At 58.5% G+C, this 27,085-nt stretch overlaps 5 protein-coding genes across 13 annotated transcripts in view; 2 read left to right on the plus strand and 3 right to left on the minus strand.

Annotated features, from left to right (window-relative positions):
• Window positions 1-1,875: 1,875 nt before the first annotated feature.
• Window positions 1,876-13,949, plus strand: ENTPD2 (ectonucleoside triphosphate diphosphohydrolase 2). Its single transcript, XM_058038105.1, has 9 exons — window positions 1,876-3,001; window positions 8,651-8,768; window positions 9,246-9,396; window positions 10,027-10,186; window positions 10,279-10,506; window positions 10,825-11,091; window positions 11,282-11,401; window positions 11,679-11,813; window positions 12,816-13,949. The coding sequence occupies exons 1-9, from the start codon at window positions 2,891-2,893 to the stop codon at window positions 13,014-13,016; spliced, it is 1,491 nt and encodes a 496-aa protein (XP_057894088.1). The 5' UTR covers window positions 1,876-2,890; the 3' UTR covers window positions 13,017-13,949.
• A 1,508-nt stretch (window positions 13,950-15,457) lies between these two features.
• TMEM141 (transmembrane protein 141) lies at window positions 15,458-17,352 on the minus strand. Of its 3 annotated transcripts, none has more exons than XM_058038228.1 (5): window positions 17,055-17,352; window positions 16,882-16,948; window positions 16,684-16,767; window positions 16,393-16,524; window positions 15,458-15,766 (listed from the first exon to the last, which is right to left on the minus strand). In XM_058038228.1, exons 1-5 carry the CDS (start codon window positions 17,199-17,201, stop codon window positions 15,687-15,689), a joined length of 510 nt encoding a protein of 169 aa, XP_057894211.1. In that variant the 5' UTR covers window positions 17,202-17,352; the 3' UTR covers window positions 15,458-15,686. The 3 variants fall into 3 exon arrangements, with proteins under 3 accessions (XP_057894211.1, XP_057894210.1, XP_057894209.1); XM_058038227.1 differs by having other exon boundaries at window positions 16,393-16,563; XM_058038226.1 differs by having other exon boundaries at window positions 16,393-16,566; window positions 17,055-17,201.
• On the plus strand, window positions 17,175-19,462 carry PAXX (PAXX non-homologous end joining factor). 4 transcript variants are annotated; one of them, XM_058038223.1, is made up of 7 exons: window positions 17,175-17,260; window positions 17,343-17,403; window positions 17,537-17,571; window positions 17,681-17,871; window positions 18,346-18,417; window positions 18,878-18,971; window positions 19,084-19,462. In XM_058038223.1, the coding sequence occupies exons 1-7, from the start codon at window positions 17,175-17,177 to the stop codon at window positions 19,121-19,123; spliced, it is 579 nt and encodes a 192-aa protein (XP_057894206.1). In that variant the 3' UTR covers window positions 19,124-19,462. The 4 variants fall into 4 exon arrangements, with proteins under 4 accessions (XP_057894206.1, XP_057894205.1, XP_057894208.1 ...); XM_058038222.1 differs by having other exon boundaries at window positions 18,878-19,462; XM_058038225.1 differs by lacking the exon at window positions 18,878-18,971.
• CLIC3 (chloride intracellular channel 3) lies at window positions 17,878-23,058 on the minus strand. 2 transcript variants are annotated; one of them, XM_058038219.1, is made up of 7 exons: window positions 23,020-23,055; window positions 22,018-22,127; window positions 21,534-21,659; window positions 21,288-21,394; window positions 20,816-20,991; window positions 20,335-20,484; window positions 17,878-18,241 (listed from the first exon to the last, which is right to left on the minus strand). In XM_058038219.1, exons 1-7 carry the CDS (start codon window positions 23,053-23,055, stop codon window positions 18,149-18,151), a joined length of 798 nt encoding a protein of 265 aa, XP_057894202.1. In that variant the 3' UTR covers window positions 17,878-18,148. The 2 variants fall into 2 exon arrangements, with proteins under 2 accessions (XP_057894202.1, XP_057894204.1); XM_058038221.1 differs by lacking the exon at window positions 17,878-18,241 and having other exon boundaries at window positions 20,323-20,484; window positions 23,020-23,058.
• Window positions 23,059-23,480: 422 nt separating this feature from the next.
• ABCA2 (ATP binding cassette subfamily A member 2) overlaps window positions 23,481-27,085 on the minus strand; it is a 34,370-nt gene continuing 30,765 nt past the window's right edge. For all 3 annotated transcript variants that reach the window (XM_058037899.1, XM_058037901.1, XM_058037898.1), the window contains exons 46-49: window positions 26,740-26,842; window positions 26,467-26,604; window positions 26,052-26,258; window positions 23,481-25,832 (exon numbers count right to left, since the gene is read on the minus strand). In XM_058037899.1, coding sequence (XP_057893882.1) covers window positions 25,797-25,832; window positions 26,052-26,258; window positions 26,467-26,604; window positions 26,740-26,842 — 484 coding nt within the window. In that variant the 3' untranslated portion in view covers window positions 23,481-25,796. The remainder of the gene's footprint in view (window positions 25,833-26,051; window positions 26,259-26,466; window positions 26,605-26,739; window positions 26,843-27,085) is intronic.

The raw sequence follows: 27,085 nt of genomic DNA on the forward strand, positions 1-27,085 counted from the left end.
ACGGCATGCCTCTGTCCCTGGGAATGACCAAGGCCAGATGAATGCATGGAGAGCAGTGCTGTGGACATCAACAGAGGTGACAGAGGTAAGACACTGGCAGGCAGACAGATCGTAAGCAGGGTAGCAGGCAGACAGGTGACAGCGTGGCAGGTAGAAAGGCAGCAGAGTGATAGTGTGGCAGGGCAAGCCAGCTGTGCCGGGCTGGCTCCCCACACAGCTGCTTGCTCATTGAACCTGTTCATTGGGGTAGATTGTATGCTTCGCAACCCAAGTCCTGCAGAGGTGACATCTGTTCTTGCCTTCTTTGATAGTGCCCAAAATCCACATCCCTGTTTCCTCAGATAAACAAGGCTGTTCTTGCCTCCTGCCATTGGAGCAGGTTGCCTGCTTTGTCTTCCCTGGTAAAGAAAGCCTTCCCTGCCCCTCGCTTTTTCTCACTGAACGTTCTTGTGCCTGGAGCTCAGGCACTGCCCACCTGGGGCAGCCACCTCAGTGCAGACACCTGCTCCTCCCCAGGGATGGAGCTGGGTTCCCTGTGAGTGCCTGGGGCTGCCCACACACCACAAGCAGAGGCACTGCCACCCTCGGTGCCCTGCTCTCCAGCCTATGGTGCCTTGACAGGGCTACATGGGAAAGGAAAACTGACGTGAGCCCCCCCACCCCTCCCACCCCCCTTATTGGGGCAGCAGCTGGCAATGCCTGACCCTGGCTGGGCTGAGCTCAGACAGTCGTGTTGGGGTGCTCCCTGCCTGAACATACTGTCACAGGGTATTCGGGTATTTGTCTGTCTATACACGTGTTTGTCTGCCTGACATTCCCCTGGGAATGGGAGTATTTCCATGCCAGCATGTCCAAGCTTTTGGTGCCTTCCTGTTTGCACTGGAAGCTGAGTATCCTGGGACACCAGTGATTGTCTAGGGCATGGCACAGGCTCCCTCAGACCTCAGCTCCTACCCCCCTGGGGCTGGAAAGAGGGTGGCAAAAGTGACCCCACGAAGAGGAGGAGCAGGCCACCCTGGGGAGGGAAGGGATTCCAGCCCCCCTTTCAAAGCCACCTATGGACAGCCCAGGAATAGGATGGCCAAGTCTGCACAAGACCAAGGTATGGAGGACACACATCTCCCAGGATGGGTCCCACCACAACAAGGACCACCTGACAGATAGGAACTTCCTCCAAAGTCCCCAAAACCAAAAGAAGGATGAGGTGCAAGGGGACCATCCCTACTCCCACAGGGCTCCTCCAACCCTGTTTCTGCTCCCCACCATCCACAAAAGAGATTTTTTTCGTTCCTTTTTAGTATTTGAAGACCTCGTTGCCTGTCAATCTAAAGGTGAAGCAGGAGGTTTGAGAAAGGGATTAAGTGCAATCCAGAAAAGATCTTTCTATGATAATCACTGGTGCAGTTGCACTGTACAGGATGGCAGACCACTGCCTCAGAAGGTGAGATGGGCAGCATGAAGAGTCAATAGCAGGCAGGTATTTTTCCCATAGAAACTTGAGAAGAGTCAGCCTGGGGAGGCAGAAAGGCAGTGGAAATGATGCTATGCTGAGCTTCAGGGACAGGACTGTGTTTTCCTGTGCCATAATCAGCAGCAAAAGCAAATATTTTTTTCACATCAATTAATATATTAATGTATGGAATAGATTAACACGGATTTTCCAGAGTTAAGTGCTTAATGAATTGAAGTGAGGAGGTAAACCCCTGCAAACAGACTCACAGCAGTCCTGCAGAGAAGCCCTGCTCCACAGTGATGGGCATTGCCAGGGTGAAAGTGGGGACAGCACCGGAGTTCATCCTTTGTGGGACCTCCAGCTGCAGAACCTGTGCAATGGAGGGGTGCATCAGGGCTGGAGGCTCCTGCACCACAAGCCCTGGGCAAAGGCTTAGCCCCATGAGCACCTCCGTGCCCCAATACCACAGTGATGGGCAGGGAGCTCTGCAGAAGGTGCAATGTGTGCTGTGCATGGGTCAGCTGTGAGCAGCAGGAAAGCTCCTTGCTTCAAGGAAGTATTGAGGAGAGAGGCATGAGGAGCCTCAGCTCACACCATCAGTGTGAGGCTGTGACCCACAGCCTGCAACTCAGCTGCTCTAGGAGCTGACCTCCATCCTTCTGTCCTTGTTTATTATTTTGTTCACTGTTGTATTCCACTGTGTATGCAAGCTGCAAATATCCTTCTCAGAGGAAGGAACTAAACCTCCTTTGGCTCACTGCTCACTATGCAAATGCATCACATTATTCACTTGTGACCTTATTGAAAACAGCCTCAATATACATCTGGGCTCCTCAGGGCTGTCACGAAGTTCTTGTGATGATTAAAAGCAGGAACGCAACCACAGCTGTTAATCATTGTAGATGAGAGGTTCTTGGAACTTTTCTGTATCTCAGGATGTTCCCACATCCCACTGAACCCATCTAAGGGCTAAGCCCTAGGGAGGGGGCAGGATGGGGTTGAGTCTGGGGACCTTGCCCGGAGGGGTAGATGGGGCCGGTCCCAAGGACACGGGCTGTGCCCAGGGATGAGGGACAAGATTGGGCTGAGCCCTCTCGGTAACGGTGATGCTCGAGGGACAAAGCCGATTCTAGGGCCGGGGCGGTGCCTGAGGGGCCGGGCTGGGGCTGATCCTGGGCATAAGAACCGTGCCTGGGGGAGGCAGATCGGTCTGCTCGCGGGGCGGAGCGGGCAGGAAGATCTGAGTGCGGGTCCGGGGCAGCCGCAGGACTCGCAGCCCGGGCCGCCCCGGCAGTGCCCCGGAGCCCGGTGTCCCGCCCGGGTGGGCCGGGGCGGCGGTGACTCAGCCGGGAGAGGCGGGCGAGGAGGAGGCGGGGGAGGAGGAGCGGCAGGAGCCGCCGCCGCCGCTGCCGAGCCGCTCACCTGCCCGGCTCCGCCATGGCCCGCCGCCTGGCCGCCCTGCTCCTGCTGCTGGCCCTCGGCTGCCTGCTGGGCGTCCTCCTCCTCCTCCTCGGCTCTGGGGACACACGGGGCCCGCCGGGCTTCAAGGTGAGCGGGGCGGCGCGGGGGGACCGGGCGCGGAGGGGCGGCGGGCACCGGGAGGCGCGGGGCTGCCGGGGGCTGGGGCAGCCGCCGTGGGTACGTCGGTGTGCGGCATTCTCGGCGTGCAGGAATACTGCTGGGGGAGAGACGCCGGCATCCGAGGATCCCCAGCGTCACGGGAGGCGCCAGGGCTGAGGGATCCCTCCTGGGCGGGGAGGGTGGCAGGGAGCAGCCCCCGCCGGGTGCGCAGGGACGGAGCTGCCCCAGTAGCGAGACCCGCCGGCTGCGGGACCCTCGGCCGTCCATCCGCTGTGCCTTGGGACGTGCGCTTTGGGAGGGGAATCCGTCGGACACACTGAAAGATAGCGGCCCCCCCGGTCAGAGCAGCCGAGTCAGCATCTGCCGCCGCTCTGCCTGGGCCAGGGCTTCCTTGCGCACCCCAGCATCTCCCCGGGCTCCACTGCATTGCCCGAGCCAGTGCTGCTGGGTGACAAATGCACTTTCCTCTGAATACAAGCTGCTTTCCCCCCCTTTTTTGTCGTAAATTCGGATGATGAAAGACATTCCTGAACAATTTCTTTTTGGCCAAGCACTCCTTTTGTAGGACAAGTCTTTTGTTTTAAAATAGTCCCAGGCTCTTGTCCTGAAAAGTATTTCATCTAAAACCCCGTTTTTCTCATCCCAAGCAACTTACTTGGAAACTTTCTGAGCCAGCCTGCATGCCAGATGTGCTGCTGCCTTCTCTCTGGGTTTGTCAGATGTAATGAAGACAAGCAGGCTTAGCCAAGATGACCCTTTTTGCTCTTAGTATAACTACTAATTTTTAACTCCCTCTCTGTGACACCTGTTTTGTCCACCTGTTACCACATGCTGGGCCATCTTGGGCAGTGCGCTGAGCTGGTTTCAAAGTGGATTTTATCTTTTGGAACATGAAGGAATTAGATCGGTACCAAGACTCCCATATGTAGCACTTGGATCAGCCTGGAAAGCCTTTCTTCTCCCTGGTTCCAAGATGGACCTTTGGTTTTAAACCAAATTAATTCCCAGAAACTTTTTTTCTTGTGCCTTTTGGATGCTTTTTCTCCTTCTGAATGCTAGCACCTTCTAGTCTGCAGGCACTGCTGCAGTTTGGGACCAAGCATTCCTGAACACCCACCTGGGTCCTGACCCTGCTCTGCACAAGGCCTGGCCCAGGGACTCAGTGCTCCTGGATATGCCAAGAGCAATGAGGTCCAGCATGGTGTGTGCTTCGGTGTCCAGCAGTGCCTGTTCCCATGAGGCTGGCACCAGGAAGGTGTTGAGGACTTGCTTTCACACAAAGTCCAGTGCTGTTGTGACAATGCAGTACTTTGTGCTATTTTAACTCAGCCCAAAAGATGCCCATGTGGTTTAGAGGTCACTCCTGCTATGGGAGACCCTGGGCACATCTTCTGATGGCCTGGACAAGATGTGGTCCTTGCTGAGTCAGTCCACGTTAGCTGCTGGATAGTGCTGTTCGTTGCTGAACTACAGCTCCACATTTTCCCTTTCCAGCTCCTTTGCATGGAATATAGCCCTAAAACCACCCTGGATTCATTATCTTGTTGCTGAGGGACTGATCCTCCCCTCATGGGTCTGCAGTGGAGGTTATGGCCTGACTGCCCTGAGCTGCGTCCTGCTCTTGACAGCCCTTTTCTTTCTTCTTTTGGCAAAGTATCTCTGGCAATTTCTATGTCCTGTGGCTGCTGTGGCTACTGCAGCAGGAAGGAAACCTGCCACATCTCACTGCAAACCTGAGTGCTGCATGACCTCACCACCCTTCAGAAAGGCAGAACGGTGGGAGACCAGGGATGAGCCCCTCATGCGACATGGGACAGCCTGGAGGGCCTATGGGATGGGGGCTGAAGTCCTGGGCATGGCCATGGAGCACAGTGCCAGGCAGCAGCACATGGGGCATTCTCAATGTCCCCATCTGCGTCCTCCTCTGGGCAGAGCCAAACACTGATCAGGAGCCCCATGCACTACTCATGCACGGCCTTTGGGAACATGACTGTCTTCTGTGCCCCCTCTGCAGGGGCTTCAGGACTGAGCAGCCCTGAATGGGGCTGGCCTGAGTGATGTTGCATTGGGGCAGAGCCCTTGGGACCATGAGTGACCTAGGAGGCAGCAGAGATAGGGCTGGCATTGGAAAACTGTCCCAGTGTGGAGCCACAATGGAGACCACTCTGTGCCCCCCCTGCCTGCAGCATCACCAGGGTCCCTGTGCTACCAGGAGATGCTGGTGGTGGGGACTGTCTCTCATGCATGAGGCCCTGCCAAAGCCCTGGGTGCCAGTAGGCAAACATGGCAAGGCAGATGAGAGGGGTGATGGGAGCCAGGTGCTGGTGTGGGAGTGCGCCAGGGCACCCCTGTGTCTCCCCAGCCCTCATTTGCAGTGTACTTGTTAGCAGGCACAGGGCAGCTCAGCTGGCAGAGCTGAGGGCCGCACTTACACTGCAAATCACTTTCGGGGTGGGCTTTTATCCTCCCTCCTGGGGCTTCCCACCTGTAGGGCCCCTGGAGCCTACCTGCCCATGTCCATGGCTCAGCCGTGACTCAGACCCACACAGCAGCACTCTCTGCTCTGGGGAATGCAGTGGCTCCGATGCCCATGCCCAGGCTCTAGGCAGGGACAGAAGCTAAGACAGGGACAGGATCTGGGGCTAGGGGCTGGCACCATTGCACACCACTGTAGGTTATCCCATTCAGGATTTCTGTGTGAATGCTGGAGGCATGAGGTACCCTTGAGACTGGAGGAGATGACATTTCTTCATCACTGGGAACATACTAGGCTGCCCATGTCTGCCTCGGTGCCTTCGTGGACCACGCGCACGATTCTCACCACTGCTTAGCACTCCCAGGCAAGGATGTCTTCTCCACAGGGACAAGCTGGGGTGCCAAATCCCGGGCCCTCAGGAGGGGCTGGCACGAGGCTGCGGTGACTCCTCTCCTGCTGGGGTGGCTGTGGGGTGAGCTGTGGGAGCAGTTCACCAGGCACTCTCTGCAGAGGCAGCACCATCGTGTTGCAGCACCTCACCTCAGCCAGGCCAAGCGCTGCTGCTGCCACTGCCAAGGCTGGGGGACCCATGGGATGCACCTCACCCACCACTCCACGCCTGGTGGTAATGCGCTGGGGGTCCAAGAGGAGATACCCCAAACCCCGACTCACAGGTGTTGGCAGCAAAGGGCACTAGGATGTGCCTACATGTGCAGCCAGTTCTGCATCCTGCCCCAGCTGTCACCCCAACATGTCACGTCTGCGTGGGGCTTACTCTGGGTGTAGGCTCCGTGCTGCCTCTCATTGCCTGCACTTCCCTGGGCACGCAGTACGGTATGTGTGCCCACGCACACCTATGCACACACCCCTCCTAAATGCATGTGTGCACAGACACGTGCACACACACTGGCACACCTATGTGCATGCACACCTCACCCGTGCACACCCACGTGTAAGCATCCACACCTAAAGTTGCACACACCTTTGTATGCCCATGCACCCACACACAAACATGCACACTCCTGCAACATGTAGACCACATGCACACATATATGCATGCACATGTGCACATACATTTGTGCATCTCTTTACATGTGCAACTCCACCCCAGGTATGTACCCCCATGAATACATCCTGGTACCAGCTCTCCATGGGGTGGGAAGTGGGGCACAGCCAAGTCAGCCCTGCTGAATGCAGGAAGAAACCCTGGGAAACAGCCTTCCTCCTGTCACGGGTGGTGGGTCTCCTGCTCACCCTAGAGCCAGCCATGTGGCCATGTCCCTTCCTGCCATGGGGTGAGTCTGGCATCCCCAGCATACCCCTCCCAGGCTGACCCCACTCCTGGTGGGTGGCACCAGGTATCCCTGGCACTGCAGGTCATCCTTATTGTTTCATACTACAGCATCTCTCAGCCCTTGCCATCCTGTAGATATCCCTGTCTCTAACCTTGTCCCTCTCTGTGGACTTCAGCCCCTCCATGGCATCTCCACACTGGAGAGTACTCCTAGGGTCTTGGCTGTGCTCAGCCCCAAGTTTGGGGATGACCTACAGATGCTTTCCTGACGCGGACAGCCTTGTCAACCTGCTCCTGCTAGTGTCACTGCAGGTGATATCCGGGGTAATGCAGTGCCTTGCGAGCAAATCAGAGACATCTGCATGGTGACTACAGAGGGCGTGGACACATGTGCCACTGAGGTGGACAGAGGGGGTCCCCTAGGGCTGGACCCTCCTCAGACTCTCCTGTGCTTGGCCAGTGACTGCTCATCTGGGGACATAGGGGTGACAGGATCCCAGGGAGGCAAGGCAAGGCAGAGGTTGCTCTGCCAAGAACAGACTGGGATGCCACGTGCTGGGCAAAGAGGGTGTTGAGAGCCCTCTAAGCCTGCCCGGAACACTCACCCCAGCACCCAGCCCAGGAGGCTGGGGAGAGGTGTTGGACAGAGTTGTCAGCCTTTTTCCTCCTCTCTGCTGTGTTTGTCAGGAGCTGAAGCTACTCCACTGCTCCAGCCTGGCCACAGAGGGGGATTCTCTGCTGGCTTGTAGTTTTTGGCCCAGGGCATGAGCAAATCACTGGGTGAGTCTGGGAGGGTCACCTGTGTGAGATGGTCCTCTGAGGGAGCAGGAGGTACCACTGGTGCAGGGCCATGGGTTCATGGTGTAATTGAGGCTACCCATAAGTGGGGACCTCGGGTGTCCTTGACACTTCTGTTGCCTGTGCTGGTGAAAACCAGGTGATAGGGAGAGGGGTAGCATGGGGCACTCATGGCAGGCAGGGCTGGGGTGGCTTCCGGACAGGGAGAGGAGCTGCCTACTCCAGCCCTTGGCTGTATTGAATCTGGGTAGGGCAGGAGCAGACAGAGACTCATAGGAGGTTTAAGCCTTAGAGGCATTCACCCCAGAGATGCTCAGCTGGGGTGGTTCTGGGTCCTGCCCTGCTTTCCCCCCAAACTCACAGCCCTGAGGGGGCACAGTGGGGGCCAGCATGGGCAACCTCAAGACCACGGGCAGCAGGGGTCAGGCAGAGGGCTGCACCCAGGGGTGCTGCAGGCAGCATGTATGGTGTCCCCTCCCGAGGAGCTGGGTAACCTTGTTTGGCAGGAGGAGCAGGGTTATTTATAGCCAGAGAATAGCCAAGCCATACAAGGGCAGGAGGGATGAGGGGCCTGGCTGCCCTTCTTTGGCCAAGAGCATCCCAAGGAGCCATTTCAGGTGTCTCTCCCTACCACCAGTCCCAGGGACTGGCTAGCACGGCTCAGCAGGCAGCCAGGAGTGATGGTAACCTGCAGTGGGGGAAGAGCCCCTGAGCTGCACTCAACGGGGTCCCCTTACCCAAAAAGCTGGAGTCCCTGTGCTGTTCCAAACAGCATTCCAGAACGGCCAGTATCCCACTCCCAGTCACGTGCCAGGGAGTGCCCTCTTTGGGCAGGTGTGGGCCCAGCAATGCCAGGCTGGGCTGGGCAAAGCCTGCCTCTGCCAGATGATACTGCAGAGCTGCTGGGCACTGACAGGGTAGGAGTGTGGGCTGAGGGTCGGAGTGTGGACGGGTTGTGCACTGAGCCCCAGTGCCTTCCCTTGGTAAGGGCTGGAGCACCCAGGGGCCCTTCAGCCTCCAGGCCTGACCCACTGCCTTCCCCCTGCAGTACGGCATCGTGCTGGACGCTGGGTCCTCCCACACCGCCATGTTCATCTACAAGTGGCCTGCAGACAAGGAGAATGACACCGGGGTGGTCAGCGAGCACAGCATGTGTGATGTGGAGGGTAAGAGCTTGCCTGGTGGCGGTGTCTGTTGCATCCCTGTGGCAGGGCAGCATGGTGTGAGTGCCCCTGCCATGCCCAGCTGCCTCCCTCTGTATTCAGCAGTGTAGTGACATGTTCTAAAGTATTCCGCTCTATTCCTAAAATGTCTCCCAACCCCCCCAAGGCTTGCAGCTGTGCGTGCTTTGGTTTGTCTTTTCCAGGTACTGAACCACCAGGGAGCAATCCAGCTCCCTGCCTAGCCCATTGAGGAGCCAGGGTTGGTCTTTCACTCTCTATTTATCGACCTTTCCCAGACTGTCAGCCAGTAGAGGACGCAGCGTGGGCAGAGAGATGTGGCTGGACCTGGATGGCTCCACGCCTACAGAAAACTGCCTTTTGGACAGCCTGGAAGGGGCAAAGCTGCTCACCAGGCATTTTCCCACTGAGCACCATCCCATTCCCTCACCAGCAGGGAGCAATGCTTTTTCCTCTTCACAGGTCCTGGCATCTCCAGCTACAGCTCAAACCCTCTGGCAGCTGGGACAAGCTTGGAGCACTGCCTGAGCCAGGCCCTGAGAGATGTGCCCAAGGAGAAGCATGCAGGCACCCCACTTTACCTGGGTGCCACGGCTGGCATGCGTCTGCTCAAGTGAGTGCTCAGGGGTGCCCTGTTGTGCCACTCTAACATGCCAGCTTGCTACACACAGCAGGGGTGGAGGTGGTGAAGGATGGCTGAAGTGTTGCTCTTTTCCTGGGCAAAGCTCTTGACCACCCACCTGCCCAGTGCTGTGTCCCTTGCAGAAGTGGTCCTGCCTTTCAGAGCAGGATACACTCTACAGGGCACAGCCAGCACAGTGCTAGTGGGGGCTGGTGGAGGGCCAGCACCAGGATAACCCACCCAGACTTTTTGGATGCTAGGAGGAAAATCCCTTGCACCCACTGCCAGCCTGATGGGACACAGTGAGAATAAACACCCCTCAAAAAGCACACGGGGGAGCAGTCGTGCTCCCCTCACTCAGCCCAGGCAGGATGGATTCCATTGTCCCAGCAGTGAGGAGCACACTTCATTCCTGCTACCTGCCTCCTCCAGTAGAGACAAGGGGAATTAGCTAGTGGTTTTTTGGGACATGCCTATGAGTACCCAGGCAACGGCTCACCTCTCCTCCTGGGCCCTGCTATGGCAGTGCTGGCCTTCAAGGGTTATTTATAGTTGGGACAGGGAGGGCTCTGCAGCACTGTGGCACAGGTCTGTCACCCCACCCTCTCACCTGGCCCACAGCATTGCGGACCCGCAGGCGTCGGACGCTGTCCTCGGAGCTGTAGCAGCCACACTGAAGACACACCCCTTTGATTTCCGGGGAGCAAAGATCCTGTCAGGGGAAGAGGAAGGGGTCTTTGGCTGGGTCACTGCCAACTATCTCCTGGAGAACTTCATCAAGGTGAGCTGAGGATAGTGACATCCAGTGGGATGGCTGTGGTGGCTGGGCAGCTCCTCATACGCGTGTGCCTGCTCTTGTCCTCCTTGGCTCAGCGTGGATGGCTCGGAGAATGGATCCAGCCTCAGAAGAAGACCCTGGGGGCCATGGACTTTGGAGGTGCTTCCACACAGATCACCTTTGAAACCAGGGACACGATTGAAAACCCCAGAAATGAGGTGATGCTGAAACTGTATGGCCAGGCATACAAAGTGTACACACACAGCTTCCTCTGCTATGGGAGGGACCAGGTCCTCAAGAGGCTGCTCTCCAAGTTCCTCCAGGTACAGTGTGTGCTTGATGTGGATGCTGGCTGCCATGACCCCACAGCTGCCCCCTCACCTCGGTGTTTACACTGTCCCTCAGCCCTGGACCAGCTGCACACCTTTACCAGCCAACTTGGGTTTTGCCCCCAACCCTTTCCTGTGTTCCCAGGGCTTTCTCCCACTATCTCCACTAGATGATGCAGCTCTTGGCTAGAACCAAGACACCGCAAACCATTTTGAGACACTTTTGTCAACTGCTCTGTGTCTGGCTGCTCAAGCTCTGGGGAAGCTGTGCTATGCACAGCTCATGCACCCCCTGTGTCCCTCCTCTGGCAGGCTGAGCGCTACCAAGAAACTGTCTCCCATTCCTGCTGGCCTATGGGCTACAACAAGAGCCTGTTGCTGAGCAGCATCTATGACAGCCCCTGCACGGAGAAGGAGAGACCAAGCCTTGCCCTCAACACCACCGTTACCTTGGTCGGCACTGGGAACGGGAACCTCTGCACTCTGCATGTCAGCAAGCTCTTTGACTTCACCAACTGCTCCTTCTCCCACTGCTCCTTTGATGGTGTTTTCCAGCCGAAGGTTTCAGGAAGCTTCATTGTAAGTCCCCTAAGAGGAGGGTGGTGACTTGGCTGGGGGCCGGGCAGCTCCCCAGCATCATGTGGCAGCAAAATCAGACCTCCAGCTCTGCAACAGCAGTTGTTGGTGCCCACCACATTGCCCAGAGTGTCTGCTCATGATCATAGTTTACTCCGAGCCTGTCTCACAGCTGCTCCTTTCCCTCCATCAGGCCTTCTCTGCCTTCTTCTACACCGTGGATTTCATACAGACTGTGATGGGAAGACCCGTGCACCTGCCCAGCGACCTGAAGGATGCTGCAGAGACCATCTGTGCCACCAGCTGGAGTGAGGTGGGCTCCCTGGGCATCACGGGAAGAAGGGGGCTGCTTCATGTGGGGTATCACCCAGGCTTTGAGAGAAGCCCTTGGAGGTCACGGGGTTTCCTGGCACCAGTGGAGTAAGGGGAAGGCAATTGATGGCTCCGACATGGAACTGGGAGAGGGCTCAGGTGGGCAGGGGTAGCCTTGGCCTCACGGATGTAACCACCCTGAGCTTCAGGCCACAGACACAAGCCTGGCCATTGCTGGCTTGACCTCTCTTCTCTTTCCCTCTGTGCATCCCACCCAGCTGCTCCTGAAAGCCCCAAAGCTGGAGAAGAGGCTGCCAGATTACTGTGCCATCAGCACATTTGTGTATTTGCTCACCACCAAAGGCTACAGCTTCAACAACCACTCCTTCCCCAACATTGCCTTCCAGAAGAAGGTGGGTAGCACCAAAATCCATCCCCATCCCATGGCATCTCTTTGGAGTTAGGCCAAAGAACTCTGCAGAAGAGATGATCCCTCATGGAAAAAGAGCAAAGCAGAATAAAGGAATATCTCAGTGAACAGGGGCAGGATGGAACTCTCAGGTTTTGGAGGGCTCTCCTAGGGGATGGAAACAAATGAGCTGAACTGGCTATTGGGGTGGTCATGGGATCACATCCTTCAGCCCTTCCTTGGTGTTTAAGACACCAGCCATCCCAAACAATGGTTTGCTGAGGCTTTTTGGGAAGTTACCTCAGGGCAGGAGGTACTTTTGTCTGCACATGCTATGGGATGTGCAAGGAGATCAGGACTGGCCTGAGGTTTTACTCCCAGGGGATGAGGCCAGTTCTGCACAAGATGGTCACTGCTCTGTCCCTGGGCTGGCTGGACCTGTGCACAAGCAGAGGCTCAAGGGGGCTGCAGCTTCCCCCACACTCTTCTCCCTTGGGCTGACACTGAAGCTGTCCCAGAAGGGTCTGGAACACAAGTCTTATGAGGAGCAGCTGAAAGAGCTGGGGGAACTCAGCCTGGAGAAAAGGAAGCTCAAGAGGGACCTTCTCACTCTCTATAACACCCTGACAAGAAGTTGTAGCCAGGAGAGGGTTGCTCATTTCTCACAGGTTAACATGTCACAGGACAAGGAAATGGCCTCAAATTGTGCCAGGGGAAGTTTCAGTTATATTTCAGGAAAAATTGCTTCATGTAAAGTGTGGTCAGGCATTGGAACAGGCTGCCCACAGATGGAGTAGTTACCATCCCTGGAGGGATTTAGAACATGTGCGGATGTGGCACTTGGGGGACATGGTTTAGTGGTGGCCTTGGCAGTGCTGCTGTTACTGGTTGGACTCCATGATCTTAGTTGTCTTTTCCAACTTCAGTGATTCCATGATTCTATGGTCTCCTGAGGCCCATGCAGCTGGGCTGGCTGGATGGTGACCATGCCATGCTGTTTCCACAGGCAGGAGAAACCTCCATTGGCTGGGCCCTGGGCTACATGCTGAACCTCACCAACATGATCCCAGCAGAGAAGCCCTCCTCCCACAAGAGCATGCTGTATAATTACTGGGTCATCCTCATCCTGCTCTTCGTGGTCACCACCCTGACATCCCTGGTGACTGCTATCTGCCTGCTCCGGCACAGCAAGTCCAGCATAATCTGATGGCAGGGACAGGGTAGGCCGTAACTGCAGGACCAGCACCATCCTACCTGCTGGAGGCTCCATGCTCTGAATGCTTGGGATGTGGCAAGTGCTCAATGTCCTCCTCCAAAACCTGACAGCATCCCAGAAGATTAGCTGTGTCCTTTCGCCTTCCCTTTGCCCTCTAGCTGCGGGAAAGGAAGAAGAGGAACACTGGCCCTGTGGGAGAAGGGCTTAAATGTTTCCCTGCACTACTCGGATGGACCCTGAAGCAGGCTTGGAAATGGGACATTCAGAGCTAGGGCATCTTTCTGCCACCAGAGCTGAGCTGAACTGAGCCAATGAGCCGAAGCAACAAGAGGATTAATTTACATGTGTATGTGTTTGAATGGGGAACATCACTTACACTAGTCCTTACAGCCAACCACGAACCTTGCTAGCCTGTCCCTGGAGCATCAGCCCTGCCTCCTGGGGAGCTCTGGGCATCACCTGAAGCTCACGTCTTTCTGCCTGATGTACAAACCCCAGTGACCTACCTGAAGGTAAGGTCTTTTCCTTGGCCACTGGCCTCAGCTTTGGGTAAGGACTTAGCAACAACCACATGTGGGAAGATGGCAGCTTACAGGTCCCACTTCAACAACCAGACATAATGCCTTCACTACCCCCATGGTTCCTATGCTAGACTTGTCTTTGCCACATTCAAAGACTCCTGCACACCCCGGTTCCTGCTGCCCTGTGGTACATGGCCATGCTGGAACAGAGCCAACAGGCTCCCACACTGTGGGGCTTTGCTCTGCACTGAGATTTGAGCCTGGCATCACCCCACACCAGGCAGCTAGGAGGATGCACCTTCTTTTCCAGTTGAATAAGAACAGGGATGTACAAACATGAAGAAGGTTTGGTTTTGCTTGATTTTTTAAAATAATCTGAAATAAACCTTTGTAACCACTACAATGACTTAGTGGCTTGTGATCAGCAACAGGCATTCAGCCTGGCTGTCCCATGGGGGCAGAAGCCCTCAGCCACATCCACAGGCCAGGCTCTGCCCAAAGGTCTCAGCCCTTGCAGCCTGTCCAGTGCTGAGACACCGTCACAGCTCTGTGGGCTCTACCAGCCTGGAGATGACCTCAAATAGACCAAGGTGGGCTGGAAACCTGACACCAGACCCAGACCCACCTGGAGGTGGAGGAGCTCCAGCCAGCCAGTCACCAAGCTCATGCTTCCCCAATGCTGGAGGTACAGTCACCCCAAGGCCAAAGCAGGCAGCTCAAGCTGTCCCTCACTGCCACAGCCCCCAGCAAAACAACCTCCAGCAGCCTCCACTGCCAGGGAGGGCCCAGCTCTGGTGCTCAAGGGCACCAGCAAAGTAGCTCACATTTGCTGCTGCAGTCACTGGCAGCTCAGACACCAGGACACACACTGCAGTGCTCAGCAGCTGCATGGGACTGGTCCAAGCTCTCCAATCCTTTTGGAAGCCTTCTCCTGCCCTGCCCTTTCCACGAACACTAGAGAGGAATAGCTGCGGGGAGCTGCAGCTTCTCACTGCCCTCTTTGCTCCTGTTGGCAGTGCCAACTCTGCTCCGTGGGTTTGCTCGCTTCCCAACACCCTTCCCTGCTCCAGCTGAACTCCTGGAATACCATGCTTGACTTAACACACCTGTTCCCTGCAGCACTTTGCTTTCAGCTCTTCCACTGGCTGCTCCCCATCTCTCTGCACAGGGCAAACCTGATTCCAGTTCAGAGGATGCTGTGAACCTCCAAGCCCAGCTTCCCCCACAAGCTCATCTCCTCAGCACAGGGACTCCCTCCTGTGGTGATGTTCAGGGCCTGTCTATGTATGTCATATGGAGAAGGCACTTCTGGTTCCTGAAGCTGAAACACTGCTCTAAGAACCTGGGCAGCTCCCAGAATTCAGACTGAGTTTCCTCTTCTAAGAAACTCAGCTGCGGCTGAATCAGAGCTGGACGTCCACCAAGAGCAGACAATTGACCTAGTCAAGACTCGGAGTCTGACATGGAAAAACCCCACATGCCCCACTGTGTGCACAGGATTTGAGACAGTACCATCACCTTGTAGTTATGGATCCGGATGGGCAATCTGGGACTAGCCAGTGACAGGTGAGCACTGCAGAGCGGGGCTTTGGGCACATGGTCAGCTCTGTTGCAGGGGAAGGGGACACCCCAGAGGCCACCCAGCTGTGGGACTCAGCTCTGGCCTGTTCAGGTAGGTATGAAAAGCCTTGCTGCTATGGTGGAAGGCACATGGGGACTGGCTGGGCTCAGGAAACAGGTGACACAGCCAGACCGGTCTGCACCTGCAGTCTCAGAGCAATCCAAGTACTGGCTGTGACTGCCATCACCACAGAGGGACCAGAGCTCTCTGCTCCAACATTCACTGCAGAGGTTGCCTCAGGTTGACATTCGCCACCTGCTCTGCCCTTCACCTCATCCACAACAAGTGCATTCAGCTCTCAACTTTTATTGTACCCCAAGTGCAATGTGCAGAGGCCATGGGGCAGGCAGCAATCCCTGAGGTGCCTCCACCATGCTGTCTCTGGCAGGATCAAGTCCTCAGAGCTTTCCAGAAGTGTCACCAAGCCCACCACCCTCACAGGCAGCATGGGCAGTGTCAGGTTGGGCAGACAGGAAGGGGTGAAGTGGGACATGGGCACGGCAGGCTATGCTCTGCTGGCTACTCCACCACGTCACCGTACCTGTTCCTCCTCACCAGTGTTGCAGCGCCGTCCCTTTCTTCTGCACTAGAGAGGTTTTCTGCAACAAGAAAGTACAAGTTCCCTGGACCTCCAACTACCCTGGTGGGTTTGCCAAACGTGGGCAAAGAACCACAGAGCCTTGGTGAAGCACGTAAAGCCTCTTCAAGTTGGCCTAGCTTTGGAAGCTCAAGGTATGTATGGGAGAAATCAGCAAGCACCAATGAGAATTGTCCAGCAGTTGCTGTCTTGATGCCCCTCCAATTCTGCCCACCCTGCTGGGCAGCAAATCCCTCCACACCTCAGTTGCTCTCTCCATCCCTTACCTTCTCCTTCCTCTTCCAGCAAATGAGCCATTTGTGCTGGCTCTTGTGAATACCCAAAGCAGGCAGGGCAGAAGGCAGCAGCAAGTGCACCCAGCCCACATCGCCAGCCCTGCTCAGGAACCCACTGTGCCAGGTGCACAGAGGGACAGGGGAGACATGAAACTAGGTAAGGAGCTCCACCTGCCATGGGTGCTCCTGCTCCCACCCCTTGGCTGTGGGGTGCCAGTGTGGGACTTATATAATGAGATTTTGGCAATGACACGGTCACCAGCTAAATTACAAGACAGCAAAGTAATTATTGCAGCAGGGAAGAACCAGGGACAACAAGCTCAGGCAAAGCAGTAGGAAGATATGACTGTACCTGCGGGTTGAGACAATCCACCAGTCGCAGCGAACTCTTGTGGGGACTTGCCTGTCTCCAGATAAATCCAGAAGTTGGAGCATTTCTGCGTCTCAGCTCTGGTTACCACGTAGCTTCCGAGGGACCCTGCAGCTGGGGCAGCCGAGGTGCTCCTGGGAGTGCCAGCAGCACCTGCTGCCCCGAACCCTCCTGAGCCCTGGGGACCGGGGCACTGGGAGGTGGCTGGAGCCAGAGACGAGCCCCCATAACAGTGGCAAACACCACTCTGTACCGCTCGGGCTGGGTGCTTACCCGCAGCCAACAGCAGGCTCCACTGCAGGCTGTACGGCAGCTTCTGCCGCGCCATCCTCTGCACCGCGAAGGCGGCCCCGCTGCCTGCCGAGACCGAGGCCGGGGTTACCGGACACGGCCGGAACGGGATCCCCACTGCCCCCGCGGAGCGGCCAAGGACAGCCCGGGGGATGCCGGGGTGGCTGCACCGGCCCGTACCTGCCAAGAAGGTGCCGATGCCCTTCATGAAGGCGTGAGACTGGCAAGCCGCGTACTGCTGCAGCGCCTGCGGGGAGGCATCAGCGCGAGGGCCGGAGGCCCACCCGACCCCCTCAGTCCCGACCCCCCCCCCGCACCCCCAGGCCCCCCAGCCCGTCCCCCGCGGGGCGCACCGGGTGCCTGGCGGCCACATCGTCCTCCACCCGCCGCACGCCCAGGTTCACCATGGCGAGGCTGCCGGGCCCGGCCCGGGGCAGAACCCGCCCCTGCCACCCGCCCCTTCCGCCGCGGCCATGGCGGAACCGGCGGGGCCCTTTCATGTGCTCCGAACCGGGACAGGCCGGTTCCTCTGCTACTGCGGACCCGACGGCGCCGTCTAGTGAGAGCTGGGGCGGGAGAAGGAGCAGGTGGGGGGCGGGCTGGGATCGAGTAGCCCTGGCCTGAGCTGCTTCCTCCTGCAGTGTGACCGACGCGATGGAGGTCTGGGCCGGGGAGCTCGGTGGCTGCCCGGCGCTCGGCTTTGTATGTACCGGGGGGAACAGGGGGAGGCGGGAGAGCCCGGGGCTGAGACCGGGGAGTGCCGGAGGGGCAGGGAGGGATCTGCACCCAGGCTGGGCCGTGTTGGACGCGCTCTCCTCCTCCTCTCCCTCTGCAGCGGTGCCCGCCGGAGGAGCACGGCGTGATGCTCAGGTGGGTGCCGCCGCCCTGGGACCTCCCTCGCTACGGGCACCCCCCACCCTAGGCCCACCTCGCCCGGAGCCCCTCTCTCTCCTGCTCCCCTTACTCTCGCTCCCCGCAGGGCCGCCCTGGATCACGGAGCCGCCGCGCTGAGCCTGGGCCCGGGTTCGGCCACGCTGCGGCTGCCGGAGGAGCCGCAGTGCCCGGCCCTGGCCCTTGCCCAGCTGCCCGCCGCCGAGGCGCGCAGCCAGCTGCAGGCTCTGCTCTTCGGCATGGCCGGCTGCATCGAGAGCCTGCAGAGGCGCCTGGAAGGTGCGTGGTGGGTTTAGAAGAGGGGAGGGCTAGCAGTTCCTGCCACCTTCATGGGATCGTCACCCCCACCTGAAGTGCCCGAGGTGCCCCAGTTCAGCCGCAGCAGGAGAGGGCTTCAACCCAGGTGGTTTCTTCTCACCGGTCCCAGTAGATCGGCGGAAGAGCTGCTGCCCGTCACTTCCCTGTTGGGGCTAGGCCGGGAGGACACGGTGCTCTGTCTCTGTGTGGAAACACAGCCCTTGTTCTCATGGCCAGCACCACACTAGCATCCTGAATGTCAGGGTCGCCTTATAGATATTTTTGTCTGAGGGATCTGGAAAGATTTTGGAGCAGCAGCAGTCTGGATGGAAGTGCTGAGAGGAGAATGGGGCTCAGTTTGGCTGTGGAGGGAGCTCACTGAGGGAGGCTTGAATTGCTGCATGCGGAATTAGGGGGCGTTGTCACGAGCTTCGGCTCTGGCTCCTGTCTCAGTAGCAGTGGAGACGTTAGCATCTTCCTGCAGCCCCGAGAAGAACGCTGCCCGGAGCCAGCAGCTCTTCCTGCCAGGTAGGCACTGCTAGGGGCACCTGCCCTGCTCCTGCAGTCTTTTGTCTTCTCCCTCCTGGAGGCTGCTGGTCCTGTATCCACGTGCTCTCCAGGACACTCTGAGTGCCCTCAGCTCTGGCTGCTGGCAGCCGCCTGTTGTCCTGGTGCTCTTCCAGGCAGAGCAGGGGCAGGGCTTAGTGTGGTGGCTCTCAGGGTGTCTGGGATGCTCAGGTCAAAGGCTGGGCATTGCCAGCCTCAGAAGGAGGGCAGGCTTTCCTTTGCTTCCAGACTGGAGGCTGTGTGGATCCATGGCTCCTTTTGGGAGAGGAGGCCAAGTCTGGCCCTTTCTTGCCCTCTGTGGCTGCTGGTCCTGCCAGGCTGGGCTCCCGGAGGCTCCCCCCAACCGTGGAGGGACCGGCAGGGCAGCCAGAGCTCCTGGGTAACCTGTAATCTGTGTCCTGCCTGTTCCTCACCGAGGCAGACCCCAGCCCCAGGAAGAGTAAGGCTTCTGGCTCAGCTTTGCCAGGCAAAAGGAAGGTACCGGGGGAGTCTCTCATTAACCCTGGTTTCAAAAGGTCAGTGCTGGGGCTGGATGCTGCTCGCTGGGCACCCTGTGGGCTCTGCTCCAAAGTTATGTGACAGCAGGGCTTGGGGCTTGTGACTGATGTTTCCTCCCTCTCCTTCCAGCAAGAAGGCACCATCTGGAGTGAATTTCGAGGACTCCTGATGGGTGCTGTCCTGTGCCCTGATGACAGCCCAATGGACCCCTGTGTCTGAGCGAGGAGGTGTCCCTGTTGTTCTGGACCTGCTGAGCTCCTCAACCCAGGGAGACAACAGAGGCAGCAGTACCTGGCAGCCAGCCCTCAGCTTTCCCCTTTGGGGGGAACAGATGGAGCAGAGGGGACACCAGCATGGTGGGTTTATCCCCTGCAGCTCTTCCCTGCTGGCAGGGACCAGCTCCTGACTTCACCTACCACAAACTGGTGGAGTTTGGATGGAGCTTTGATACCATGGAAAGATCACCTGTGCTTTGCTTCTTGCCAGTAAAGGTGTTTTTAGCCAGCTGCTCTCTCTGAGTGCGTCTGTCCATTCTGCCTCTCCCTTTTCAGGAAGCCTTGGGCCTGTTTCAGCTGAACCCAGATGTCTGAGCCTCAGAGAAGTTCCCTTCCCTGCCAGCTTTTTGCAAATAGGCTGACAGGTGTGTGGTTAGGACTTGGTCAGCCCCTCTGGAGAGCTGGGAGGATGGGCTCTGCCTTGCTGGGCACTGGCAGAGGATGAGGATGTCAGTACAAAGCCTTGTGAGGGAGAAGCTGCTGGGGTGGTCACTCCAGACTCACACTGGTCTTACTTGCAAAGCTTTTATTGATTTCCAGGAACTCTGAAGCTTTACTTGTGCTTTCCCTGCTTCACAACCCCAAAGTCTGTTGAGAGCTTCCTAATAGTGAGTTTTGGGGGGAACTGACCTGTGTCCATTACCTGTGCTATCCCCCTCCAGCTCCCTTCATAGGTCTCTATGGCTGTGCCAGGTCCTCTTACCTGGTGCAGGTGTGAGGGCACCCTGTGGTGCCTGCTGCCCAGGTGGGTGACACAGTCTGCCTGCCTGTGCAAGTGGCTGCAGGGCAGCTTGCTGTCCCCAACTCTGCCCTTGCCTTCAGCTGGGCACAGCTATGGCACCGATGGTGCCCATGGCCGTGCCCGTTTGCCCTCATCCTGATGCTCGAGGGGCCACAGATCTTGTCCTGGTTGTGAGGAAGGGTGGGTGGCACAAGAGGGGTTGAGTGCGCTGCAGATTGCTGTCAGCACCTGTGTGCCAGTGGAGGGAATTTGGGTGCGAGTGGCAGAGCTCTCCTGAGCAGGCAGGGGCAGGGTGGGCGCTGACCTCCTGCCGGACCCCAGCCTTGGCACCCACCAGGGCACGTGCCCGGCTCACTGCGGTGCCCGGACCACGGAACGATAGGCCTGGATGATCTCCTGGCTATTGGGGCAGGTGTATTTGAACTCCTTGGTTTCACTGGCACTGTTGAGGTACCTCCACACGCCCCGCAAGTCCTTGGGGATCCCAAAGCGGCGGTAGTGCTGGCACACAACCTGTGGGTACCAATGGGGGAGACTTGCCTGACGCTGTGCCAAGGAGGCCTCTACCACCAGGGCAGGCACCAGCTGGGAAGGGTGGCAGGGAGCCAGGGACATTCATGGCACTGCACAGTGGAGGGCTGGCACTCGGGATGCAGAGAGGAGTGGGATCTATGGGAGGGCATGGTGCTGGGCCGGGCTCCCAGGGAGAGGAATGCTGGAGGGCACAGAACTGAGAGCAACTGGGAAAGGAGCAGGGGCTTGCTGTAGGTACCAAGAGGAAAGTGAGGGCATAGGGATGTCAGGGAAAGGAGAAGGGCATGGTGCTGGGATGCCCGTGGCTTACCTGAACAATGTTGAGCTTTGGCAGCAGGTTGCAGTCAGCCAGTGTGAGGTGGTCTCCATCGAGGAAATGGCGCTGGGAGACCCGGAGGTGGGGGTCCTGGGCCAGCTCGTGCTCCAGAGGGGCACTCAGGTACTCATCCAGCTTCAGCAAGGCCCGCAGCAGGCTCCGCTGCAGCGCTGCAGGGAGGGTGGCCAGGTCACAGTACAGCCCTGCTCTGCTGTGGCCTCCTGCCAGCCCAGCCCAGCCCAGGTGTCCAGGCAGCACCTGTCAGCCTCTTCCCACCTGGCTCAGGGTGGCATCTGCCTCTGCCCTCCCACAGAGGCCTGGCATAGCCCGTATAGAGAGGGCAGTGCCTGGACAGACCTGACTGTGGACTCAGTGAGGGGACCGGGAAAGCTCAGTGTGACCAGGGTAAGCTTTGGGGTGTGGCACCCGAGAGGTTGCATGGGGTGGTCCCCCACCCGCTCCTCACCCTCGTCCTGGGCAGGTACCGGGTTCTTGATGAAGGCAGAGAATTTGTGGAAAATGTCATTCCCAGCCAGGCTTGACTCCGGGTACTGTGGGACCAGACTGGGGCACCTGCGAGGATATGGGCACAGCTGAGGCAGGTACCAGAGGCTGACAGGCTCATGTGCTGTCAGCCCCCTCATCCCCCAGCTTGTCCTGCCCTTCTCTAGGGGAGCCCCTTCCTCCTCTCAAGGCGGCACCAGCCACTGACAGGGGGGGGCTCAGCTGGTCCTCCAGGAACTCCTCAATGGTGATGGTGTCGGTCTTGGGCTCGCCGTTGTAGAGGAGGACGGGCAGCTGGGCACCTGGAGCGAAGTCCTTCAGCACGTCCAGTGCCCTGTGGGAGATGGGTAAACCACTGATGCCTGGCATGTCCAGGGTTCTGCAGGGCACTGTGTGTGTGTGTGTGTGTGTGTTCATACTGTGCGCGTGTCCCGAGCAAAGGGAGTTCTGGTGGGCTGGTGCACAAGGTGGTGCCCTCAGGCCCCTCCTGCCTCAGTGTGTGGCCAAGGGAATACCTGCCAACCTCCCCCAAGCACCAGTGGTCACCTGGGGAGGTACAAAAAGCTCCATGCATCCCATAATGCCCCACCCTTCACATCCCTTCCCAGAGTGGTGGGGACCTACCAACCTCCCACCCTGCACATGATCCTGGCCCCAGGGCTGGCACCCCTTGGGAGAGGGCCACCACTCACCTCTTCACGTCCACAGTGGTGAGGGTGAAGGGCACCCCTTTGAGCAGCAGCACCATGAAGAGCCGCTGGCAGAAGGGGCAGTGCCCTATGCTCTCCCCGTCCTCGCTTGCCTGTGGGCACAGAAGGAGAGCTCAGCTGCCCTTTCGCCCTGGCATGGTCTCAGTGGGGTCTGTCCCAGAGGGTACAGGGTGAAGATGATAGGGCACATGCCCCAGCCCAGCCTGGCAAGCTGTGCTGCTGTCCATGGCACCTGCCACGCACGGTAAGGCGCCAGCTCCTGTGCCTTACCCTGCCTGCTCGCTGAGCCTCAGTGCCACACCCCAGAGCAGCCGCATGGCACAGCAAGTGCTGGCCCTGGCACCCTCTGGGGACAAGGACATCCAGGCTGTGACAGCCTCACAGTGTCAGCAGGACAAGGACTTGAGAGCAGGTGTGGCAGCAGGGGTGGCAGTAGCAGAGGACAGTCCAGCAGCAGAGATGTGCCAGAGGAAGGTAACAGAGAGACCGGTGGCCCTGCCAACCCCAGCCACAATCCCATGTGAATTCTGTCCTGACCTGCACAGCCAGACAGACTGCCCTAGCCAGGTGGTGGCAGGGAAGGGCCTGGCAGGTGCAGGCAGATGCTGTGGTGCTGGCCTGCTGGGCCTTGTTTTCAGGGGCAACCTGGTCCAACCTCCCCAGGTTTAGCACCCACAGCCCCTGTGCCTCCAGGGCAGGAAGCAGCAAGCAGCGTGCCCTGGAAAAGAGCCCGAGCTGCCTGCTGCCTGTTCTGCTGCCTATCCCCCCCACCTGCCTGCTGTCCCCTTCCTGCCCCACTGTCTGTTGTCAGCCCCACTGCCTACCCAGTGCCTGACCCACTGCCCGCTATCTGCCCCCCTGCCTGCCCAGTGCCCACATCTGGGCACTGCAGTGGACAGGGGCAACCCAGCCACCACAGCACTGCCAGAGTTGGTTGCCAGAGCTACCAGCGGCCTGGGGCACTGACCTGAGGACCCCCCTCACCTTGATGAAGAGCTGGATTTGGGGTTTTTCGGCCATGCTGCGCGGCGGCTGCTGCTGTGCTGCTGTACTCCGAGTGCCGCAGCTGAAACCACGGCCCCTCCCAGCCCACATTCCTCCTCAGGGTGCACCCGCTCCCACCCACGCCTGGCCCCATGGCACAGACAGGACGCCCTGCTGTGGGGCCCTGCCACCGTGGCTGCTGCCAACCCCAGGCCGGTAATGCAGCTGGTGGCATTGCCAGCTGCTGTCACTCCTGCCTGTACCCCCAACCACCCCACAGTGCTTGAATGACGACAAGCGCTGGGCACAGACCTGTGTTGTGCCCCAGCACACGCTGCCCATAGAAGGATCCTGAACCCCCACCCTGGGCACTGCCACTCTGCTCCTCAGCCCAGGCCCTCCCAGGTACCCAGCCCTGCCATTCCCCCCATGCCCAACTACACAGCCTCAATGGATTCAGTTATTATTTTTTATTTAAAACGGTCATTATTTTCACATTTCATCTTCTTTTTGTTTGGTAGCAATATACAGGCAGCTCCAAGATGTCCCCACCCCCAGGGGCCCCATGCCCGCGGCTGAGCATGGCACTGGCGCCGTGCCCGCGGCTGGTGGCCAAGGACGTGGAGGGGGAGGCAAGGCTGGAAGCGGGGCCAAACTCAATCAAGTGAACAGTGTTAAGGCAGCAGCCACCCCTGCCCTGGGGTGCTACCTTCCTGCTCCACCCTTGGACTGACTCTAGCACAGCGACTGTGCCCGGGCAGGTCGGCCACTGTGGCCACCCAGGCTGTGTGGGCACCTCCACTGACCCTCAGAAGCCATGCAAATGATGGCATGGTGGCAGGGGGAAGACTGGGTGGACAGGGAAGACACTGTGACTGGGTGCCAGTGCTCTTCTGGAACCTGGAACAAGAGCGTAGTGTGGCAGGTATGGGGCAAGGATAAAGCCCAGAGCATAACAGCACTGCCCACTCTGGGGTGCTCCAGGGTGCCACCAAGGTGACAGCTGGGGACTCAGAGATGACACCATCCCCTCTCCCTGATGGCAAACGGCAAACTTTGAGCTGGCTTGTCCCCCAGCATCCCCTGGGGAAGGCAGAGTGTGGCAAGCATAGGAGCAGGGGCACATTGGTGGGGGCTGCACCCCTGTGCCCTCCAACCCATCCCAGATCCAGCCAGTTTCCCATATGCCATTTAAAAAAATGGTCTGAAAAATCTGAAAATAGAGCTTCTTCTCCCAGTTTTCCCCCTATCGAAAATACTGTATATTGTATCACAATCCATAGCAGGTGGTATATGGGCCTGATAGGACCAGGGGGCATGGGGACAGTTGAGGTCAGGCCCTGCTCCTATGCCCAAGGGGGGCCAGAGCCAGCCTCTCTCCACCTCCCATAGCAACCAGCTGAGGTGCCTGGTGCTCTTCAGGGCCTCCAGCCAAGCCTGTGCCAGGAAGGCAGAAAGGGTATGGGAGCACAGGGCAGACAGACCATGGCTGCTCCCCAGGAAGGGGCACAGCCGCCCTGGGGGATTGCCAAAGACTGTGGCACCCAGCAGGGGAGCAGGTCAGCATCACAGGCCCACCGCTGGGCACAGCTGCAACTTGTTGAGAGCTGCAGGCGCCAGCCATGGTCCCTGTGGGTGACAAGGCAGCAGGACCCTCTGCAAAAAGGAGGAGCACTGCTGACTAAGGGGGTGCCCACTGCTGGCCAGTGACACTGCCAGTCCCACTTCTGCAGTCCATCCTTCCCTCCCCACCACCCCAGGCACCCCTGCCAGGCTGCTGGCACCCACCGCGACTGTCCCGACCTCGTACCTTAAGGCCACTCCACCACCAGCTTCCAAAGCCAAGCTGGGGTGCTGCAACCCCTCTCCCAGTACCACCAGTGACCCAACAATAAGAACCTAGTGCAGCTGGTTCCCATACAGGGCTGGACACTGAGGAACAAGTGTCAGGACAAAAGTGAAGTGGAGAGGGACACAGCAGAAAGGTGGCAGAGCTGCAGCAATGCCCTGTGATAGGGGAAGCAAGTGGTGAGGGCAGGCAGGAGGCAGGATCAGAGACTTGAGGGTGGGTGACATGACTAGGGGCAGAGGGGAGAAACAGCTGGTGCCAGCATGTGAAATACCCTGTGAAATACCCCTCTACGCTGCCACATGCCTCTGCAACAGCACTGCTGCCTGGGGACGAAGCCAATGCCCAAGGCCAGGCAGGGCCAGGGCGAACAGACCCCAGGGTGGGCAGGATGTACCAGTGAGGCCAAGACTCCCAGTGACATCCCGCTGGTGACAGAAATCAGTTATGGGTGAAGGACCAGAGCACCTGCCCAGTGGTGCCCAGGGCAGCATCAGCCAGGGGGATGTGGATGCAGCCATCCTTCTTCTAGCTCCATGGGGCCAGGCCTGGGGAGGTACCTACAGCCAAAGGTCCCCAGAGTCAGTGCAACAGGAGTGTCCAAAGGCACTGCCCACAGGCCTGTGTGTCTGCCCCAAAGTGAGTGGGGCTGGCAGTGCTGGCAGCAAGCCATGTCCTTTCCTTCTGAGTCTCCATCCATGGCATGTTGAGGACTATGCCCCCAGCACCATGTGGTGATGCTGCTCCAGAGCTGAAGGGGGAAACAGCCACCCCAGTGGTGGCTTCCAAGGTCCATCCAGGCATTGCCGTACCCACTGTGTCCTCCCTGGCATGTGGCTCCAGCTGTGGCAAATCCACTCCACGGGGCAAAGGGAGGGGAGAGGCCAAAAGGGTTTGGTGGCTTGACAACACAGCTGTCCCTGGGGTCTCAGCACAGCGTGTCCGTGTTGAAGGAGAGCTGAGCCTGGGCAGGGAGACAGGCAGGGCTCAGGGGCTGCCCACTCAGCCAGCATACCCAGGGCATCAGAGTCTGGCACAGGCGGCAGAGCAGGGAGCCCCCACCCCTCCCAGGCCCAGCCACTCCATTTTGTCACCTCTGTGGTGTCACAGCACTGAGTCCCAGGGCCTGTGATACAGACACAGGTGGGACCAGGAACACCCAGATCTGGGGACAACCTCTCACCCTCTCCTCCTCAAAGCTGATGAGGCCTTCGTCATCAGTCTCCAGGTCCTCCTGCTCCTCCACCACGAGGGCCCGCAGCTCAGTGGGGGCGGTGCGGGGGCGCAGCAGGCTCAGCACACGCTCCAGGGGTGACTGCAGGACACAGCTGGGGCTGGTCTCCTGCTGCTCCAGGTTGTCACTTTGCTTCTTGGCAAAATTCACAAACACCTGAGGACAAAGGGGCAGGAGACTCAGGTATTTGCAAGCACCTCCATCCCATGCTTGCAAGGTCAGGACCCAGGGCATCCTGCTGTGTGGTGGCCGTCACCATACTCCCCATCTAGCTCCAACCCCTGCCCCAAAGGCAAATCCTGCCTGGCACATTGGCACTCCCCGGGGAGAAGCATCCAGCTGCCCATGCTGTCCCCAGTCTTACATTGTCCAGTGTGGTTTGGCTGACAGAGTAGTCTTCAATGCCCAGCACATCTACCACCTGCTCCATCTTGCTGAAGACCTGTGCCAGTGAGATCTGGTCTGACTTCAGCTGGTACTGGGCCTTGGTGTGATGACGCTCCTGGGAGGTGATCACAGAGGGGACACTGAGCCCTCACTCCCTGACTCCCTCCCATCACCTGATGGAGGATGAAGGCTGCTTCTGCCCTGAAGTGGGGGCTGGCAGGGGACAGCATGGCCACCACGGGCAGCTCACCTTGAGGACAGCCTCAGGGAAGTTACGGTTGAAGAACCTCACCACCTCCTTGACATTGAGGCTGGACTTGGTGCGCACTGTGATCATGTAGCCATCACCAAACCTGCACAGGAACAAGGCACCCAATGAGGACCTGTCCTCTCATCTGCTCCCCCATGACCCTATGGAAGGGGACCATGCTCTCAGCCACTACTGGACACCAGGTCAGTGGCAGGGCACTTCAGTGACCCTACTCCTGCCCACCTCTAAAGCAGCACCCACACAGAGGGCTGGTATCTTGTCACAGATGCCACACTGTCACCGAACGATGGGGATCCAGCCCCCTCCTGCCCAATGGAACACAGGC

Source organism: Melospiza georgiana, chromosome 20, assembly GCF_028018845.1.
Source record: "Melospiza georgiana isolate bMelGeo1 chromosome 20, bMelGeo1.pri, whole genome shotgun sequence".
Lineage (NCBI taxonomy): Eukaryota > Metazoa > Chordata > Aves > Passeriformes > Passerellidae > Melospiza > Melospiza georgiana.